Source organism: Coptis chinensis, chromosome 9 (assembly GCF_015680905.1).
Source record: "Coptis chinensis isolate HL-2020 chromosome 9, ASM1568090v1, whole genome shotgun sequence".
In the NCBI taxonomy this organism is placed as follows: domain Eukaryota; kingdom Viridiplantae; phylum Streptophyta; class Magnoliopsida; order Ranunculales; family Ranunculaceae; genus Coptis; species Coptis chinensis.
In genome coordinates, this window is record NC_141464.1 from 57,516,364 (window position 1) to 57,536,356 (window position 19,993).

A 19,993-nucleotide genomic window follows, 5' to 3' on the forward strand; every position below is an offset into this window, starting at 1 on the left:
GGGATAACTCCAACAATCTCCCCCTCCCGAACAGTGAGGGGGGGATACCTCCATGCAATTTCCAAATCAACAAGAGGAGTCTGCTACCATTCCGACGGTAGCACAGCAAATATCAAACTTACCTTTCGGTAAGACTTTGGTCATCATATCCAACCCATTCTTGTCAGTATGGATTTTCTCAATACACAAATGCTTGTCTTCGAGTACTTCTCTAATCCAATGATAACGCACGTGTATGTGTTTGGATCTAGAATGAAAACTCAGATTCTTGCTCAAATGGATGGCACTCTGACTGTCACATAGAACCACAAACTATTTCTGCTATAGCCCTAGTTCGTCGAAGAACCTTTTCATCCATAGCATCTCTTTGTAACACTCAGTGGCTGCAATATACTCATCTTCTGTAGTGGAAAGGGCAACACACTTTTGCAACTTAGATTGCCAAGAAACTGCTCCCCCTGCAAAAGTAACCAGATAACCGGAGGTGGACTTCATCGAGTCAACATCACCTGCCATGTCTGCATCAGTGTAGCCTTCAAGTAAGGGCTTACTTCCACCAAAACACAAACACAATTTGGAAGTGCCTTTGAGATATCTCAATATCCACTTAACACCTTCTCAATGCTCCTTCCCCGGATTTGACAGAAAACGGCTTACAACCCCCACGACAAATGCAATATCGGGTCTTGTACACACCATTGCATACATTAAATTGCCCACTGCGGATGCATAAGGAATCTTTTCCATCTGACTCTGCTCATGCTCACCCTTTCTCTTTGGTCATGCGGAACTGGCCACCAAGCGGATAACTGACTGACTTCGTTTGATCCATGTTGAATCTCTTCAACACCTTCTCAATGTAGCTTTCTTGAGAAAGCTACAACTTCCCACTCTTTCTATCATGAGTGATCCGTATCCCAAGTATTTGCTTTGCTTGATCCAAATCCTTCATCTCAAAGGACTTACTCAAGTCTTTCTTCAACTGGGATATCTTGTTAATGTTTGGGCCAACTATCAACATATCATCCATATACAGTAAGAGCATTATGAAATCCCCATCTGGAAATCTCTGAACAAACACACAATGATCGGAAGCAGACTTCTTGTATCCTTGCTTCGCCATAAAGGAATCAAACTTTATATACCACTGCCTCGGTGCTTGCTTCAACATATACAAGCTCTTTATCAGCTTGCATACTAGGTGCTCCTTGCCTTTGACCTCAAACCCCTCTGGTTGGTCCATGTAGACATCTTCTTCAAGGTCTCCATGAATAAAAGATGTCTTAACATCTAGCTACTCAACCTCTAGGTTCATACTTACGGTCATATCCAATACCACCCGGATAGAAGTCATCTTCACTACAGGAGAGAAAATCTCATCAAAGTCAATCCCTTTCCTTTGACCGAATCCCTTCACAACAAGGCGAGCTTTGTGCCTTGGGTGTGGATTGTTCTTTTCATGCTTGACTTTGTAAATCCACTTATTCTTGAGAACTTTTCTTCCTGTCAGTTTCACAACTAACTCATAAGTGTGATTCTTATGCAAAGAATCTATCTCGTTATGCATGGCCTTCAACCACTTCTCTTTGTCTGTACCTTCAAGTGTCTCTTGATAGTACATAGGTTCTCCACCATCAAATAGTAAAATATATGTATGCGGTGGATACATGGTTGAAGCTTGTCTCTCTCTGTTTGACCTCCTTGCCCCATCTGCTGGTGCCTCAGGAGGATGCACTTCTGCTTGCTCTTGTGGTGGCCGGTTCATGCACTTCGTCTACATCTTCTATACCAATAGGTTCTATCCCATCATGAGCAATAGGATTCTCATCATGAGCTTCAAACTCATGGTTATCTACATTCTCAATGCCTTCTGCACGTTCCACAGTAGGAACTTCTAGTTCTGAATCAACAATATCATTAGTGAAAGCCTGTAGCTTCTCACCCTCCTCAAAGTCTGTTATGGTTTGGTCTTCCGAGAACACAACATCTCGACTTCGGATTACCTTCTTGTTAATCGGATCATAGAATTTGTAACCAAACTTTTCATCTCCATAACCTAGAAAAATGCACTGCTTGGCTTTGTCATCAAGCTTGGATCTCTCATCCTTCGGAATATACACAAATGCCCTGTGACCCAAATACCCTTAAGTATCCATAATCAACATCTCTGCCTGGCCATACTCTCTCTGGATAGTCACTATTCAAAGACTTCGACGGCGATAGGTTGATCACATGCACGGCTGTATACATTGCTTCTACCAAGTAGGTTCTAGGTAGCTTAGAGTGAGACAGCATGCATCTCATCCTCTTTATAATGGTACGGTTCATTCTCTCTGCTATTCCATTCTGTTGCGGTGTCTTGGGAACGGTTTTCTCATGATGAATCCCATGACTCTGGAAATACTCTTCAAATGGCTTAATGTACTTACCCCCATTATCTAAGCAAATACACTTCAACAACTTCTCTGTCTCTCTTTCCACCATGCTATGGAATTTCTCAAACACGCCAAGTACTTCATCCTTGGTCTTCAGACTATATGCCCATACCTTTCTTGATGCATCATCAATGAAGGTCACGAAGTATAAAGCTCCCCCGTGGGACTTCATTTTTATAGGACCACATAAGTATGTGTGCACTAGTTCAAGGACATTATCCTTTCTGTGAGACGGGAATCTTTGGAAAGACACCCTGTGTTGTTTTCCTACCAAACAGTGAGTACATGTATTTAAATGTGTACCTTTGATGTTTGGCAAGGCCTTTTGCTTAGCAAGAACTTCCATCCCTTTTAAGCCCATATGACCGCGGTTTCTTGTGCCCGCGGTTTGGAAAAAGCTTCTTACGCGCATTCACTTACGCTTTTACACAAACTAGCCTGTGTTTTGAAAAGAGAGCAAGTTTTCTTCCCTCTTGCTGCTATAATGGAATCTCTACTCAGTTTCCATACCCCGTTACCAAACGAGTTTACAAAGCCATCGTCATCTAATTTCCTAGCCGAAATTAGGCTTAGCTAAATGTCAGGGACATGTCTTACATCCTTGAGTGTCAAGGTGTAGCCAACATTGGTTTCTACATGAACATCACCAATGCATATAATCTTCGAGACTCCACTATTACCCATCTTTACTTCACCATATTCACCACAGTTGTAGGTAGTGAAAAATTTTCTGTGCGGTGTGACGTGATAGGATGCTCCTGTATCTATCACCCACTCTGTATCCTGGTATGAGGTACTAAGACAACACACACCATAATCTAACACAATTCCCACTACGTCATCGACTAGTGCGGTAGTATCTTTGCCTGTATTTTCGTTCCTCTGCACCATGTCTTCATGTACACAGTTATTCTTCTCATCCCTCTTCAATGTTCTGCACTCATATCTGAAGTGACCCTTGGTGGCACAATAGTAACATTGCCTCTCTGACTTAGGAGTTCTAGCTTCACCTCTAGATTTACTTCTGTCATCACCTCTAGAATGAGATGGTTTTCTGCTTCTACCTCTCCCCCGTTTCTCTGTGACAAGGATCTCTGAGTGAGAGGAGCGGCCTTTTGAACTCTTTCTAGTCTCCTCATTCAACAAAGATGCGGTAGCCATCTCCATGGTAACGATTCCATCCTTGGCTGCTCCGTGTAAAGAGACTGCTAACGTCTCCCAACTTTTGGGTAGAGAGCCTAATAGAAACAAAGCCTCAACTTTGTCTCCCAAATTAATCTTCATCAAATGCATCTGATTGATGGTATTCTGTACTTCGTTAAGATGCTCAGACATTAAAGAACCGTCTTGGTACTTTGTGTTGGCAAACATCTTAACAACTAACACTTTGTTTCTGCCCCACTTCCTCTCATAGAGGTCTTCGAGTTTCTTCCACAAGCCAAAACCTGTAGTCTCTTGTGATACATGGTGAAAGACACTGTCGTCAATCCACTGTCGAATGTACCCAATTTATTTTCTGTCAAGCTTGCTCCACTCAACCGCAAAGAATCGCTTTTACGGTCTTTCTCCTCCATTCTCAATGGGGTCAGGCCAAAGTCCTTTGCAATAAAGCAAGTCTTCCATCTTGGCTTTTCAAATGGTGTAGTTATTCCTATTCAGACTCGTCATGCGAGTGTTCACAGAATTGTCCATCTCTACAAGTTATTTAAACTCAAATCTTCTCTCAGGAGTTTTGTCAAACACTTTCCGACCAAGATTTGGATAACACTCTAGGCTAATCTAACTTTGCTCTGATACCACTTGTTGGGGTTAAACATAGATACCAATCGATTCCCCACTACATAGATAACTTGTATTTGAATAATAGCAACTCCAGACAACAATCTAAAATTTCCTACAACCAAACTAACATGCCCAACTCACTAAACAACTATTAACAACAGATAATAATGTAAAGCAGTAAAAGCAAACCACAACATAAAGATATACCGTGGTTCGGCCAATGGTGCCTACTTCCACAAGAGTTAGTCCTTTTATAAAGTGGGAAGAAAGATTGCAATCACTCCTTGCAGTCTCTCACCTTACTAGATCACTCCTCTCTCTTTACAGGCTTGTCTCTCTGTAAAGGTTATCTCTCAATCTTGATTGCTTTCAAGATTGGGTTTCTCCCTTTGTTCTTGTGTATTTTCGTGCCTCTTCTGAGTGTTGGGTTTTGCCAAAAACCCCAACCTATATTGCAAACTCGCGGTCCACAAAAATAGAATTCTCCAAAAATAGGCATGGCGCGGGGCGCGCCTTGGCCAAGGCCAAGTCGAGTGCGGGTCGCGCTAAAGTGCCTGGAGGTCGACCAAGGCATGAACGCGGGTCGCGCTCAGGCTTATGTACTCAAGCATAACTCTTTTTCTCCTCATGTGAGGGATAACTCCAACAATTGTAATGGAGTAACCACCCACTTTAAACTATTTTTATGATTAATAAACTGGTAGGGGTCTGCTGAACCACCCTCCCCACTGGAGGCTTTTGGTTTAAAAAAAAAATGTCCAAAAGATACCCACTTTAGTGAACAATTAGATGGGTGAGCAAAACACAGGCGTTGCAAGTGAGTATGAGGCAAGTGAGCATTACATGCTGATGTTGCCGGGTTTTGGTAGATGGTGATGAGGTGGTTATTGAAGGAGTCGGTAAGACTTAGCTAGGCGGTGGTTCTAATTTCGTTGATGTATCACGCAGTGGTGGCGAGGAGATATCAAGTATAGGAACTGGAGGAGGTATAAATACTGACTCAAATGACAATATCGTGGGGAATGATCACTCGCAGAAGATGCGAAATAAAAATCTTAATGATGGTAATGTTAGTGATATTGCAAGTAGAATTTGTCAAAATACTGACCACTTTCGCGGTTGGATCAAGTAAAGTGCATGGTTGTGCCACTAGCAGGAGCGTTAGGGATATCATTGGGCATGGAAAGATCAGGTCTGGAAAAATTGTTTGGCGAAATTCATGGTAATAACAACAAGGAGTGTGGGATTGGGCATATTTAGTGGGGATTGATTTGGACACTACTCAGCCTATTATGGAAAGGGAGAAGGAAGACTATCATGTAGATTAACTATTTTATCATCAGCGATTTCACATGGATTGGGAGCTTGTACTTTGGGTGGGGGGAGTATTAGTTTTAGAGGAGGTCTTTTAAACGGGCTTTAGGTGGTGGTCTCTCACTGTATCTCTGGTTGTACCCCGTTTGTGAAATTCTCTCTCACATCTGTTTCTTTTTTCTCCTTTTTTTTCATCCGGATGGGGGGGGGTTGTCAAGTCGTATTCTCATATAAAGATAAAGATTAAAGATTTTGTGGTCAGAAAGTATGCGCACCAAGGCGCATGGGATATGGCTACTACTATGCAATTGTACTACATGGAAGCTCACCTACAGTTTCCTGGTAGTGTATGGGACAACTAAATGATTGAACGGAAAACTTTTCAAGAAAAACAAAATCCTATATCTTAGGAAATACATTAGTACCTCGATAATTTAATACTCTTGGGACCAAGCAAAATCTATTAATTAAGCGGGTTTTAATTAAGAGCACTACTTCGGTGCGCGAGATGTATCGTGCGCAGGAAGTGAGGGCCATGGATCACTACTTCTTGATACAATACACACGCACCCCCCTTGTGATGAGTGGCCGAGATGTGAGGGCGTAGCCTACATCTCGCGCACAGTAGATTTAGCCTTTAATTAATCGGTAAATTAATAATTATATTAATTAATAGTTATTAATTTATTCAAATATTTATGAATTTTCAAAGTTTATTATAGAAATATTTTCTACTGTGCTAAAGATCATATTATATTATCTTCATATATATTTCATTATACTTTAAGATCTTATTCTCTTATGTTTTAATGTTTTAGGAAATAGCTATGTTTGAGATCCAACCTTGACTTAAATTTCACGACAAGACAAACAACACTGGACTCATATTTCACCTCATTTGTATTTTTTTTTATTAATTTATGTAATAAATGAGCTCTACTAAACTCCACATGGGGTTGTTTTGAAATCTATTATCTTATAAATTTATCGAAATTATTAATTTAGTCCACTGGCCCAAGTCAGGACCAGCAAATTTTATTATTTAAGTGTGGTGATTCATTTAGGGTTTTCATATAGACACCACTGATTTTACCAAGGGCACCACACTAACCACAAAACAAACGGGTCCTAGAATTAGAAATAATCTTTTAAAATAGTTTATTAATTATCAAAACATAGTTTTTCTTTTACGAAATTTTCTAATATTCAAAATCAAACAAGAAAGATTTATAAAATTTATCACTAATTGAAGATACTCATTGATTTATTTATTTTATTAAAAAAAATTAATTGAATTATAAAATTTATCAAAGTTTGGAGGGACCCTGGACCCCGACATGAAAACAAATAAGCAGTCTAATAATAATTTACGAATCAAATCCATAATTGTTTCTCCACATTATTACAATTGAAATCAAAACAAAATTTTAAATGAAATTATTCAATCATAATTTTGAATATACCTATTCGTTCAATTTTATAAAAGATGATAAAAATTTTGAATTTGTCAACATTGGAAAGGCATATTGATTCAATGGAACATAAGATAAAACCAAACTAATCAAAATTAAACAAATTTTTTTATAAAAAAATAAAAATAATAAATGGTATTTATTCAATTTTCAAGTGGTGTTGGTCTTAGGATCCGTTTGGTTTTGTTTTGGATATGGGTAGCCCTTTGTAAAATAAACGGTGCCTTTATAAAAACCCTTAATTTCCCGCGTATTAAATTATCAAGCTTCTACTCTACTGTATGTCATTCTTATTGAACACTGAAAATCCAATAGTTGAAAATCAAAATTTTCCATAGGAAAGCAAATAATTAAACAGGTTCTTAAGGAATTATTTGATTGGCAGCTAGAAATGCTCATTCTTGTCATATTTTAGAATCAAATTCAACTATGAGAGCGCAATCAAAATCCATAAGAACGACACACATACTTTCACAGTTGCATTAGCTAATTCGTGTTCTCCATTTTTTTTAAACACACTAGCTTTCATATAAACTCTTGGTATAATTGATTTCCAGTATTTCATTTTGGACAAATGAATTTAACTTTTCATCAATTAAGACCAAATTTGTAAGTCCTGCTTGGGTTGCAATTGAAATTTTCGTCACCTCCAAATCCGTACTTGTTATTGTAGCCTGGGTAGTTGGTCAATTTAAATTTCACATCTTCTATCAGCTCAAGGCCATTTTGCTTAGCCAGATCTTCTAGATCCCATTTAAGAAAGAAGCCATTTGATTTGTGAGTAATATGGATTTCTCCCTCATCTTGAAGCATCTTCTTTGCATTTTGCATGAACATCCTTACCAAATGCTGGTTACGCCTGCGAAGACAAAAAAGACGGTGAACAATCAAATAAAAATGTTTCTTGGGAATTTTATTTAAGTAATCGGCTTTCATAAAGGAAGGGTGCGGCACAAAGGTGTCGTTGGCAGGACGCTCTACTAACTTACTTGAGTTGACACTTCTCAGATTGACCTTCGAAAAATCCAGCCAGAGGAAAATTGTAAATGATTCGATCAAATTTTAAGTCATTTACCAAGTAACTATCCCACTTTGCAGTGGCATCAAAATCATATATTACAGTGCACCCTTTGTTCTTCAAGTCATTTATGTTAGACATAGCTTTTGAGTAGTTTTTCTTCAAAAAACCTGAAATATAAATTATTAATCAAAATATAGAATGCACGAAAAAATGTATTTAGTATGAGATCGAACGACCTAGTGGTCCTGAACTAGGCCAGAAGTAGACTGAAATGTAATGTGAAAATTACTTGTTAATGAAGTAGCTAGGCATGTAAAAGTGGGGAAAAATTACTCTTGGAATTGAGAGAAGTCGCAACCATGTTACTAGCAGAACCAAAAGCTCTGGCCAAACAGGCAGAGAAAGAGAAGTCACCCTCACCAACTAAGAGTATCTTATGAGAACTGCAGTAGTGTTTAATCCATACAGCTTTCTCCTTTGGTTCTTCTACCACAACCTTTATTGGCACGATATCAACCCACTTCGCTCCTGCACTGGTAGCCGAGTTGTAGTGAGCATCTTGTGTAATTTGTTCACTGCCCTTAGTTTTATTTACATTTTCTTCTTGAAAAATAACTCTTTTAGTATTTCGGATTGTTATTGTATCTTGTTCTTTCTCTTCTACAATAATATCGTCACAACTAGCACCCGCATCGGATTGAGAATCCTCAAGCTGTTCACTTCCCTTGCTTGTATTTTCATTCTCTTCACAAATATTCACTATATGAGCATCTGGCACTGTGGTAACTTGTTTGCTCTCTTCAACAGTCACATTAATACCAAGAGAAGCATCAATACTTTCCTCTTCATATTCTCTAGGAATCGAAATCAAATGTGAATCTTGAACTGTACTAATAACTCGCTCTTGAACTTCTTCAACATTTGGAGTGCTAATGATCAAACTCTCATTCACACTTGATGTACTAATTCTACTCCTTCCACTTTTACAAGAGGCAATGCTGAAAACACAAGCAAAAAGTTTCGTTATCTTTGCTAGAACTTGGCCCATTTTAACTTCTTTTCTCTGGCCCTTTCAATGGAGTCTCACCGGTATATAGCATGTTAATGGTACCCAAGAGAGAAAACAGAGATCGAAGGATGCACGGCTATTGATTAAGTTTTCAAGGAGATGATGATTCAGATGCCTAGTAAATTGATTATGCTTAGTAGTCAACGCGGGTAGAGGGAAGATTAAATTAAAGGCTTACGGGTTCCTACAATATCTAGGGGAATCCATGCGTCAATCTTAATTATAAAGTTTATTGTCTTTTGTAAGCTAAGTGAGTAATGCCACGCCAAACTGTTCAGCTGGTCTGAAATGTGTTTTTGAGTCTGCCTCCTGCCCAACCCCCCAAGGATCAATAATTCAATATAAACAAGAATAGCGCACATTATCCATGTCACGCACTCAAAATGGTCATTAGGAACCATAGCCATATCATTGCTTGAATCCTTATTAGGGGAAAAAAGAATCACATCAAACAAATATATTGCACAAAGAATTCACTGTTAGAATGTTGCTTATGCTCAGGAAGTAAGGGTTCTTAGGTATTGTCTTTAGTGTTTAGGTGTGTGGTATTTATAGAACAATGTAAAAAAGTAGGGAAATAAAACGTTTAGAATAATTAACAAACTTCACTCATGCATGACTAATGACTTGTCATTATAACAAATTGAGCTGATATTTCAAATGCACCTAGGTTAAATGCAGAGCATCCTACGTTTAGGATTTTCTTCATGGACAAATGCTGGTACTAGCATGACAGGATTAAAGTAGGGGATCCAAAAAATGCAGACGGTAGATCGAGCTGTTCTAAAAGGAGTAACGATTGCTTGGAAGATGCAAATTAAATGAGTTATGCCACCAATTATCATCATTAACATAAATATATTAGAAAGTTTGAAATCCATATAATCGCATTCCTCATAGTTGATAATCAAATTCAAATATCTGAGAGTCATCAATCGACCGAAAGAACGACACCATATGTAACTAATTTTCATATCCATTTGCCACACTACTTTTCTGGTTTTGTTTTGGATGCATGAAGTGAAGTTAACTATTCGTTACGACCAAATTTGTAAGTCCTGCTTGGGTAGCAATGAAAGTCATTGTCACCTCCAAATCCAGACTTATTATTGTAGCCTGGGTAATCTGTCAAACTAAATTGCACGTCTTCTATCAGCCGAAGCCCATTGTGCCTAGCTAGATTTTCTAGATTCCATTCATAATAGATGGCACTTGTCTTATGAGTAATGTGAATTTCTCCCTCATTTTGAAGCAACTCCTTTGCCTGTGCCATAAACCCCTAACTAAAGGCGGTTCCACCTGCACAGAAATATCAAAAGTCCTAATTATCAAGTAGATATTTCTACTTAAAAAAACTAAAAAGTATTGAACTTTATAAGTTTTGACAATATGGGGACTAAATTTTTTTTTTTTGTCAATTTGGGGACCAAACTTTTTAATTTTTTGATGTGGGGACTAGTTACACGGCGTAGTCTAAATTTCTCACACGGTGTTTCATAATTCACAAGTTACATACATTGTTATACACCATACTAACATTCTACAACCTCATGACCATGCTACAACCTCATGACCATGGAAATTAATTCGAATTGTGAAACACCGTGTGAGAAATTTAGATGTCATATTACACATGTCCCCACATTGCAAAAATTAAAAAATTTGGTCCCCAAATTGACCGAAAAAAAATTTTAGTCCCCATATTATCAAAACTTATAAAGTTTAGTACCTTTTTTAATCGTTTTTCGATATTTCTACATGCACACTTTATCCTCAAATAAAATGCATTATTTAACAATTTTTCGAAGAGATTTAAGTTCACAATTCGTTGAACTAACTTACTTGAGTTGTTTCTTCCTAGCTCGACCAGGTAATAAACCAACCAGAGGGAAATTGAAAATGATTCGATCAAATCTGGAAAGATTTAGCAAGTTCCAGTTTTTCCACATTGCAGTAGCATCAAAATTATGTATCAAAGTGCACCCTCTACTCTTCAAGTCCTTGATGTTAGACATGGCCTCTGCATAGTTTTTCTTCAGGAAAGCTGATATAGGAACAATTATTATAGGGTTAATATTTAGGATTCACTGGTCAACGTACATGTACCGTGAGAAATATAATTAGTATGAAGTCAGCTGGTAATTGTACATACTTAGCTCAAAAGGTTATATTGAACTTTCTCTATTAAAAGTGATTTTAAATTTTAATTATACATAATTGGGTTAGTTAGACTTACCCCCAACTAGTTGCGATTAGTGTTCCTCCTCTCCTATTTTCAAAAATATTAGTGATACCCCCATTTGTAAGATCCAACGGTGATGATTCTTCATCTGAAAAAAAACAATTCATCTCGTAGCCGTTGGATCTTGCAACTGAGGTGGGTGGGAATAACCAGAGTACAAAATATCCCGATATATCGCGATATTTGGGGATATCTATCCAGATTTCAAAGAAAGATATATAAATATCACGATATGTTCAAAGATATATACGACTGCAAATATCAGTGATATTTCGATAATATTTGTGATATTTGTGATATTTTGTGATATTTGGAGATATTTGACGATATTTTGTATATATAACAATTTCATTTAATATTTACCATTATATTTCAAATAAATATAAATAATGTGTCATGATATATCAAGAAATATCTACAATATCTACGATATTTATCGATATTTTGGATATATCCACGATGTTTGCTGTGAAACAATATCAAATATCTCCAAAGAGGGGGATATATCCACGATATATATCCAGAAATTAAATATCGATAAATACCCATATCCTGATATTTTGTACTATGGGGGTAACACTAATATTTTGAAAATAGGGGGTAACACTTATTGCAACTAGTAAACTAGTAGGGGGGAGTCTAGCTAACCCTACATAATTTTGAAACGAATGAACCAATGATCAGGCCACTGGTGTTGTTCACCACCGGCTTGTACTAGTTAAAATAATCATTCAATACCCAGCTCAAGAAATTTATGGATGTACAAAAAGCAAGCATGCATAGAAAAGGAAAAAAACTTACTCTTGGAATTAAGGGAAGTAGCAACCATGTTACTACCAGAGCCAAAAACATTAGCCAAACATGCCGAAAACGAGAAGTCACCCTCCCCAACTAGCAGTATCTTATGAGAACTGCAGTAGTGTTTTATCCATATAATTTTTTTCTCTGGTGGCTTTGGCACAGCCTTTTTCTGCACGATACTATCCCGATCCTCCTTCACTGCTATACTGGTAACCGAGTTATTGATTTGAGAGTCTTGTGCAATCCGTTCACTTCCCTTTCTTTCATGAGCATCTTGGATTGTGATAACTTGTCCTCTCTCGTCTATAACATTAATATCGTCACAACTAGTACCTGCATCGGATTGAGACTCCTCCTTAAGCTGTTCACTTCCTTTGCTTATATCTTCATTCTCTTCATAAATATTCCCTATATGAGCATCTGACACTGTTGTAAATTGTTTTTTCTCTTCAACAGTCACATTAGTACTAGGAGAAGCATCAATACTTTCCTCTTCATATTCTCTAGTAATTGAAATTATATGTGAATCTGGGACTGTACTGATAACTCGCTCTTGAATTTCTTCAACATTTGGAGTACTAATTAAACTCTCACTCACACTTGACGTACTACTTCTAGTCTTTCCACTTTTACAATAGACAATAATTTTGATAAGAGAAGTGAAAAGCTTCCTTATTTTTGCTAGAACTTGACCCATTTTAAACTTCTTTTCTCTGGTCCTTTCAATGGAGTCTCACCAGTATGTATGCATGCTATTGGTACCCAAGAGAGAAAAGAGAGAAGGATGCATAGCTATTAAGTTTTCAAGAAACTGATGACTCAAATGCCTAGTAAAGTGCTTATGCTTCGTCGTGAAGGCATATCTATGGGAATGCAAGTCTCAATCTGAATTAACTTTTATTGCCTTAATGCCTTCACTTATTGGTGTGAAATGTTACTTTAAGTTTGCTTCCTGCCAACTTGCCAATCCCCAAGGTGCAATATAACCCAGAATCCATGTCACTGGAAAATGATCATTCGTAAATCGTAACGAGTCCAGCTATGCAATAACCGAACCCAGTAACCATATGAAATCTGGTACCACGTGTCCCTCACTTAACAGCAACTTAACTCCCGTTTTTTTAGTTGGTCTGGGTTTTCATTATTTAAGGCTTTGTGGGGTTTTTTATTTAACATAAATTTAAGAAAACAGGAGTGTAATGCTTCGAATTTTAGCCAAGGGTAGTTTGATTCTATGGAGTTGGTTGTTACAAAAATGATTTAATTTCGAGTATTTAGGTGAATTCCGGACACGATTGCTTGTTATCATGGTTTATTTTCATTTTCATTTTCATAGATCAAATATACATTTTTTGTTGTCGAAATGAATTAATGGTAATTGAGTGAATTTCAATAAGGTTAGGGGTATTTTATAGTAGTTTTGATGCCATATGATGTTTTTCAAAAACCCTTTATTTTATTCATGAACCACCTTAATATATTTGTTTTTTTGACCAACTAAGTAGTTAGTAGTTGGTGGGCATATATATGGCATGAAGAGGTGGCGGACAGGGTATGCATAATAAGCTTACTCTCTAAGTTTACTGGTAACCTAGCTAGACACCTGATCTGATTACATTTAAGCATGAGCTGTTGGATGACTTGGATCCTTGCTTTGCCGAATAGGCTAATACATTCGGGAGCTTCAGAGAAAGGGGGGAATCTCACCTGATCTCTCTCATCTCTTGGTTCGAATTATGTACGTACACCACTTTATCAAAGAGTGCTCCTTTATCAAAAGCTATTGAATAGCTTTTACTAATATGGTTGCTTAAATCTTTATTCATAATTAGTAATATATAGAGAAAATATATGAATGGAGGGTGCTGGAACAAAACAAGGAAAAGAAGTCTGATAAAGGCTGCCTATCAATTATAGTGGATGCTAAGTCATGTGTTGCCGTCCATGGTCTTCTTTCTAATTGGCTAAGTTCACATTTGATGGCGGAGTTGAAATGAAGCTAGGTTCAAGAGATTCTTCCTGACCTTGTTGCCTTGTTGGCTCTAGCTTGAAATGTGTATTTGATTCTTTACGTCTTTTTCATTCTAGTACTATATAAGTACAACGATGTGAACTTGTGAAGGGGACGGTCATGTTGGTGGAGACTTTTGCTTTAGAAGAAAATTGGGTAGTGGTAATTCTTAGATGGGGCCATGTGCTTTTTTTTTTTTTTTTTTTTTCCGCCGCTAACAACATATTTTATATATCAAAATATAATGGGAATCATACTACGTACAATCCAACAAGTGCTTCGGCAAGAGACTCACATCTTGGTCATGGATAGCCCATTGAGCCAGTTCATGTGCCTCTTTGTTATACATCCTGCTAATCCAATTAAACTTACAAAAGTGAAAAGGCCTACATAAGCTTAATAGGTTCTAACTGCCATATGTAAGAGTTATGTTCTAGAGTGTTTTGTACATTTTGTATTACCAATTTACAGTCACTCTCAAACAAAAAGGAGCTCTCTCCTATGCTTTTAGCTAGTTTTGGTGCCACTTCCATAGCTTCCATCTCTGCTTCCTCTGCATCTGCTGCTGTGTATCTTCTAGTGGCTGCCGCTTTTAGACGACCTTCGTTGTCCCAAGCAATAGCTCTGCTTGCCGCTTTTCCCAGTTTCCACGAGATAGGTAGCATCAAACTTTATTATAATAGTTCCCAATTCAATTTTAGAAAATAAATCATTACATATCCAGTTATTCTTTGTTAAAAGATTTCATCATTGGGAATTATGATTCCCAACTTCCTGTGTCTGCCTTCAAAGGCCTTGAGGGTCTTGGACCACTGTCTTGTGTCCTCCTTAACAAGCTTTCCCTATTCTTAGCCATGCCTTCAACTTCACTTTATTCCTTGTCTCCCATATCTCTTGAAGGATAATCAGGGCAAGTACTCCCTTCTCTGCAATTCCCTAGTCCTGATCCTTAGTCCATTGTAGCAGCATCTCTAACCATTCTCTGATGGTATTATCTACCAATTCTTCTACTTTCCCCCCCAGATTGGAGGCAAACCAAATTGACTTTGTCCACTCGCAATGAAAGAAAATGTGCAAGCAAATTCACTACAAGAAAAAAGGCTTTATATCACTGTTAAAAACAGTCACAAAAAGTCTTTTGTGACGGTTTTTTTTTTCCAAAACCGTGACGGAGTGAGAGTCATTTCTTTTTTTTCCCAAAACCGTCACAAATATTTGTTCGAGACTAGCCTCTCTCTACCATAAAAACGGTAACAACTGCTCAAAAACCGTCACAACAAATCATATAATTTGTGACGGTTTTAAATAAACGGTTATGCATTCATCCTTTTTAACGGTCATAAAGCCATTAAAAAATGGTAACAACTGCTCAAAAACCGTCACAACAAATCATATCATTTGTGATAGTTTCAAATAAACTGTTATGCATTCATCCTTTTTAACGGTCATAAAAAGTACCATTAGTTATGACGGTTTTGGTAAAACAGTGATATGTATATATATTTTTTTTATTAAAAATAAAAATAAAATCGTGAATATATATATAAAACCCCCAAAATTGGGGACCTGCAATAAACTACACACCTGAATAAACTACATATCTGAATATGATCCATTAAATTTCAAATAACACTCATATATATTGCTAATTTCATTGAAACATTCCAATCCTATTGGATAACCAATATATATTTGTACTTAATCGTAAAACGTAATGAAATAAATAACACATTTCCAATCTAATTCATATAAATATAATCAGCCTAATCCAAATCCAAATTAAAAAATAACCTAATCTTGTCAAATTCGATCACCCACATATATGTCTTCAGCCTTATGGTCAATCTTCATCTTGAGGATAGTCATAATACATTCTTGGATGAACATAACAAAATCCATTCGAACTTCATTTATTTCCTTGTCGGTGAAGGCCTTTTTATTGCTAAGATTTTTTATCTTGAATATAAGAAACAAGTTTAATATTTTGCAAAATAGAGAATAAAAAAAAGTTAAAAACACAGTTGTTAAAGATATCAAAAGCATTAATTAAGTTAAAATGTGAGAGGTATTTTATTTACTTTCAATGGCAAAGGAGAAGGATCGCTCATTATGTCTCGCATAAAGCGCATTGCATGAATACCACATTGTATACCATCTGGTTGCAGAGGGCCCTACAAAAATATCAAATTGAATTAAGGGGCAAAAATATCAAATTGAATTAAGGGGCAAATTACTTATTAGGGGCAAAACTGTATTTTCATAACAAATTAGTTCTAAATAGAAAAAACACAATCGGAGGCAAGGGTTTCACAATAAGAATTGCAGGGCCTGTATCGACCAGTTCTTTGTAAGTTTTTATCCTTCGATGAACCTGTTTCGTCTCTTCAGAAACGTGTGGACAATCTTGTCAAGGTTGTAAGCCCCGGAGCTCAAGGTAGTGGTGTGGCTAGCTAAAGTCGCATTGGCTCGGATAAAGCTCGATTGTGGGAGACGTCGAGAGAGGCTTATAGTTATCTCTTCGAGGATCTTTGTCACGGTGGTGGTAAGGAAGTCCGGATTGCTTGGTTAGTCCCGGCTTACGAGCATCCTTGAAGTGGATAGGTACAGTCGACTTATCAATTGGTGTGTTCTATTTTTTCCTTTGTGAGTGGGAAACTTGTGATTTTAGAGATCGGCTCGGACTACTCTTCCTCCTGGACTGAAACTTCATTTGCGAAAAAGACTATTCACAAGTATATCTGCAGTTACGCTTTTGAAGCCGCAGATGGAAGCTATGCTTGGTTCTCTGCGCCTTCAAAGGAAAGCATACCTACGGGAACCGAAAAGTTCCCGAAGGTGCCGACCGATAATGTTATGTGATCCTCTCTTGATTCAGGAGACGGGGAAGACTTTTGGTAGCGAATAGTTATCTTGTTTCGTGTGTCCCTTGTCTTTCTCTATACCGGAAGAAAGCGTCAGGTAAGCGATCCTCACATTTCCTGTTCTGCAAGGAATAAACCAACCAGAGAAGTATCTAACCTAAGGATGGATCATGTTTACTCTTTCTGGTCTCCGAGTCATTCAAGAGTTCTACGAAGGGTTCTTGGCTAAGGTGTTATCAATAACTTGCATGTAATTTATTAGCTCAATCTACAGGGATAGCAAGTTTGAAATGGTCCTACGCAACGATTTTGATCGGTGGTTTATGTAATGTAGATCGGATGGATTAGTTTTCTCTCGTTTTGAGAGGTGTATTCCACAGGCGTCAAAGTGCGTTGATCGGATATTGGTTTGACGCTTAGGCAGGAACTCTTGTCATCCTTACTTTTAGTAAGGAAGAACCCCTGCTGAATTGCAGATGTATTTGGTGTTAAGACACATAGCCGGGTTGTGCGGGTCCCTTTCCCTGGTAGGTCCGATTGGATGAATATCTCGTGCCGAGGTATGAAACTACTAAGGGATATCTCACTACTGTGGAAAAGGCTGCTACGAGAACGCAGAGGTGATGAGCCGAGAAGCTCCACACAAGTAGCTATTAAGGCAATATCAGTGGTACAGTGAACCACTCATTCAATCTACTGTAAGTTGCGGAGTTGACCTTGTTCAGTCAAGTACCTGAGGGCAATCGTCTTAGCTTAGAAGAGATGGGGTGCTCTCCGGCTTGGGTATGGAGAGCATATGTGGTAAAGGGGAAGCTGTGAGTCCTTATTCTGTAAGGCCCTTGGTCTTCTAGTGTAGTCTCTTCAGTCTCGGGCTAGTTGGTTGTCGGGTTTTCTTGCCTGAATGTGGTTCCTACTGCTATCATGTTGGTTAACTGTGATGTCAGGGTACAGTTTTTTCTGCGTACTACATAGGCACTTCCGTGTCCAGTTCTTCCAGTTGTAAGGAAGCCAATGAGTGAGGGAGGTCTCTTTCGAGACTGCAACTCTGGCTCAACTAAGCGTGTGTTTTCCTTGAGGGAAGAATAAGTTGGGCATTGACTCCAAACATCTTTTTGGTGGGACAGATGTTGGAAATGTGGATTTTAATAATGCCAAGTCAAAGAATTCAAGTTGTAACATGGATGCAGAAGATATTTCGCAAAGCCCAAGTCCCATGCATGATATCATAGTTTGCTGGTTAGATCAGCATGAAGTCGGAAAGGGTGAAGGTTTCAAGCGTCTTCAACTTCTTATTGTGGAGCTTATAGAATTGCAGGGCCTGTATCAAGGGCTAAAGCTAGCTAAACAATACAACAGAAGAAGAATGGAGGCAAGGACAGACTCTACAAATGTTATCTCCTTCACTAAAAATAGGAGCAACACCCCGTGGCAAGCAAGGAAGCTTACAGATGCATTGGAACTTATGGGTCAAATGGAAATGTTTTTTATAAGACATGTTTATAGAGAATGTAATAAATTAGCTGATGCTTTAGCAAGTAATGTACCCAATGTAAGATACATAGAAGTTATCCCTAGCTCATTTTCTGAGGGTATAAAGAAAATAGTCTATGATGATGCTATGGGGAAGTGTATGTCAGAATGTAATACAATTTTTACAATTATTAATGAAAAGGGATAGGGGACCTCTCAAACAACCTCGCTTGCTTATCAAAAAAAAAAAAAATAGTAACTGTAATCGTTTACCTTGATGTGGTGCCAACATGGTTTTTGAGAACTTCTATTCACTTGGATCCCTTTTAAAGCTATCAACGCACTTCAAGTTAAAAATTTAAGCAATTAATGTCAATATAAGAAATAAAAAAGTCTACATATATAATAAAAAAAAGTATACCAATAAATGCGTATGGAAATAGTTACATACGTATTGATAATGATTTCCATGTCACCGGTGCATTTACCATGTAACGAATCCAACCAATAAACATCCATACTAGACAAGTCGATGACAATCACAATCCAATGGAAGCTAAAGCCAAACAAGTTATTAACTAGCATTTAATATGTACTTGTAACCAAATATGAGTTCAACAAAACCAATATAATATATGTCCATACCATGGGTTGTAAGGAATGAAAACAATTTCATTCATGTTTGCTTCCCTCAATCTATCAAGAACAAGTTTAGTTTTTCTTTTGAATCCATAACACTAAAGACAGCCGGTTGACAAACAAATATCCATCTCTAGAACAAACAAATTTCTCATACAAGCATCTGAAATGTGAAAACACAACTCATTTTATAAGCGCAGTAAACATTCAATAAAATAGTTAGTAACAACGTAAGTTTTATCACCTCATATATGCAACCATACAAGGAGACTCGACAGATTCAAGATTACAAACATCCTTCACGTCATTTGTCTCTATGTATGAAAACTCTATGTTATCTCTGAATAATTCTTGTCCATATGGAAACTTAAGTCGACCACTTTGAATAATTGTACCAATCATGGCACCAAAGGAAGTGCATAGATCGCTTCCTTTGCTGTGGCCAGCTGACTTAGTTTTTTCGCCTTTACTTTTACTCGGTTGCCCTATTTTTTCCTGATTCAGAAACCGAAGAATAAAAGATAAGCATAAAAAATTATAATGTCATGTCTAGCAAGGGTGGCCGCAACATGGCCTATGTGTACGTGGACTGGAAGTGGTCTGTAGGTGGCCGGTAGTGGCTTGAAGTGTCCTGCAGTGGGCTGTGTTATGGCCTGTAGTGGGCTGTGTTATGGCCTATGTGTACGTGGAGCGGAAGTGCCAGATGCACATCTACACAAATTGGAGGTGGAATGTTGAGTTGTGTAAGGATCATGAGGTGGATTAGAAGGAAGAAATGTATAAATAGAGGGAACTAGACAGAGAAAGGGAGAGTTCGATCCTAAAGGGGGATTCTTATAAATTTACAATCATCGATATTTTTACCTGGTTGGCTTT

At 37.7% G+C, this 19,993-nt stretch overlaps 3 protein-coding genes across 3 annotated transcripts; 1 reads left to right on the forward strand and 2 right to left on the reverse strand.

Moving 5' to 3' along the window:
• Positions 1-7,479: 7,479 nt before the first annotated feature.
• On the reverse strand, positions 7,480-9,413 carry LOC147476914 (heavy metal-associated isoprenylated plant protein 41-like). The gene is made up of 3 exons (XM_086584349.1): positions 8,358-9,413; positions 7,993-8,191; positions 7,480-7,862 (listed from the first exon to the last, which is right to left on the reverse strand). Exons 1-3 carry the CDS (start codon positions 9,070-9,072, stop codon positions 7,595-7,597), a joined length of 1,182 nt encoding a protein of 393 aa, XP_086440475.1. The 5' UTR covers positions 9,073-9,413; the 3' UTR covers positions 7,480-7,594.
• A 521-nt stretch (positions 9,414-9,934) lies between these two features.
• Positions 9,935-13,021, reverse strand: LOC147476915 (25S rRNA (uridine-N(3))-methyltransferase-like). The gene is made up of 3 exons (XM_086585863.1): positions 12,137-13,021; positions 10,935-11,137; positions 9,935-10,372 (listed from the first exon to the last, which is right to left on the reverse strand). Exons 1-3 carry the CDS (start codon positions 12,831-12,833, stop codon positions 10,124-10,126), a joined length of 1,149 nt encoding a protein of 382 aa, XP_086441989.1. The 5' UTR covers positions 12,834-13,021; the 3' UTR covers positions 9,935-10,123.
• A 5,164-nt stretch (positions 13,022-18,185) lies between these two features.
• Positions 18,186-18,686, forward strand: LOC147476916 (uncharacterized). Its single transcript, XM_086585864.1, has one exon. It carries the CDS (start codon positions 18,186-18,188, stop codon positions 18,684-18,686), a length of 501 nt encoding a protein of 166 aa, XP_086441990.1.
• The last annotated feature ends 1,307 nt before the right edge of the window (positions 18,687-19,993 follow it).

Bases quoted from the DNA above. Each gene is read 5' to 3' on its own strand.
- LOC147476916 (XM_086585864.1), top strand. From the start codon at position 18,186: ATGGATGCAGAAGATATTTCGCAAAGCCCAAGTCCCATGCATGATATC.
- LOC147476915 (XM_086585863.1), bottom strand. From the start codon at position 12,833: ATGGGTCAAGTTCTAGCAAAAATAAGGAAGCTTTTCACTTCTCTTATC. The intron at 11,138-12,136 runs GTAAGTTTTTTT...TTCCTATATCAG, and splicing joins TACTTCCCTTAATTCCAAGA to CTTTCCTGAAGAAAAACTAT. The intron at 10,373-10,934 runs TAAGTTAGTTCA...GCCTTTAGTTAG, and splicing joins CTAGGAAGAAACAACTCAAG to GGGTTTATGGCACAGGCAAA.
- LOC147476914 (XM_086584349.1), bottom strand. From the start codon at position 9,072: ATGGGCCAAGTTCTAGCAAAGATAACGAAACTTTTTGCTTGTGTTTTC. The intron at 8,192-8,357 runs GTAATTTTTCCC...TTTATATTTCAG, and splicing joins GACTTCTCTCAATTCCAAGA to GTTTTTTGAAGAAAAACTAC. The intron at 7,863-7,992 runs GTAAGTTAGTAG...TTGTCTTCGCAG, and splicing joins TCTGAGAAGTGTCAACTCAA to GCGTAACCAGCATTTGGTAA.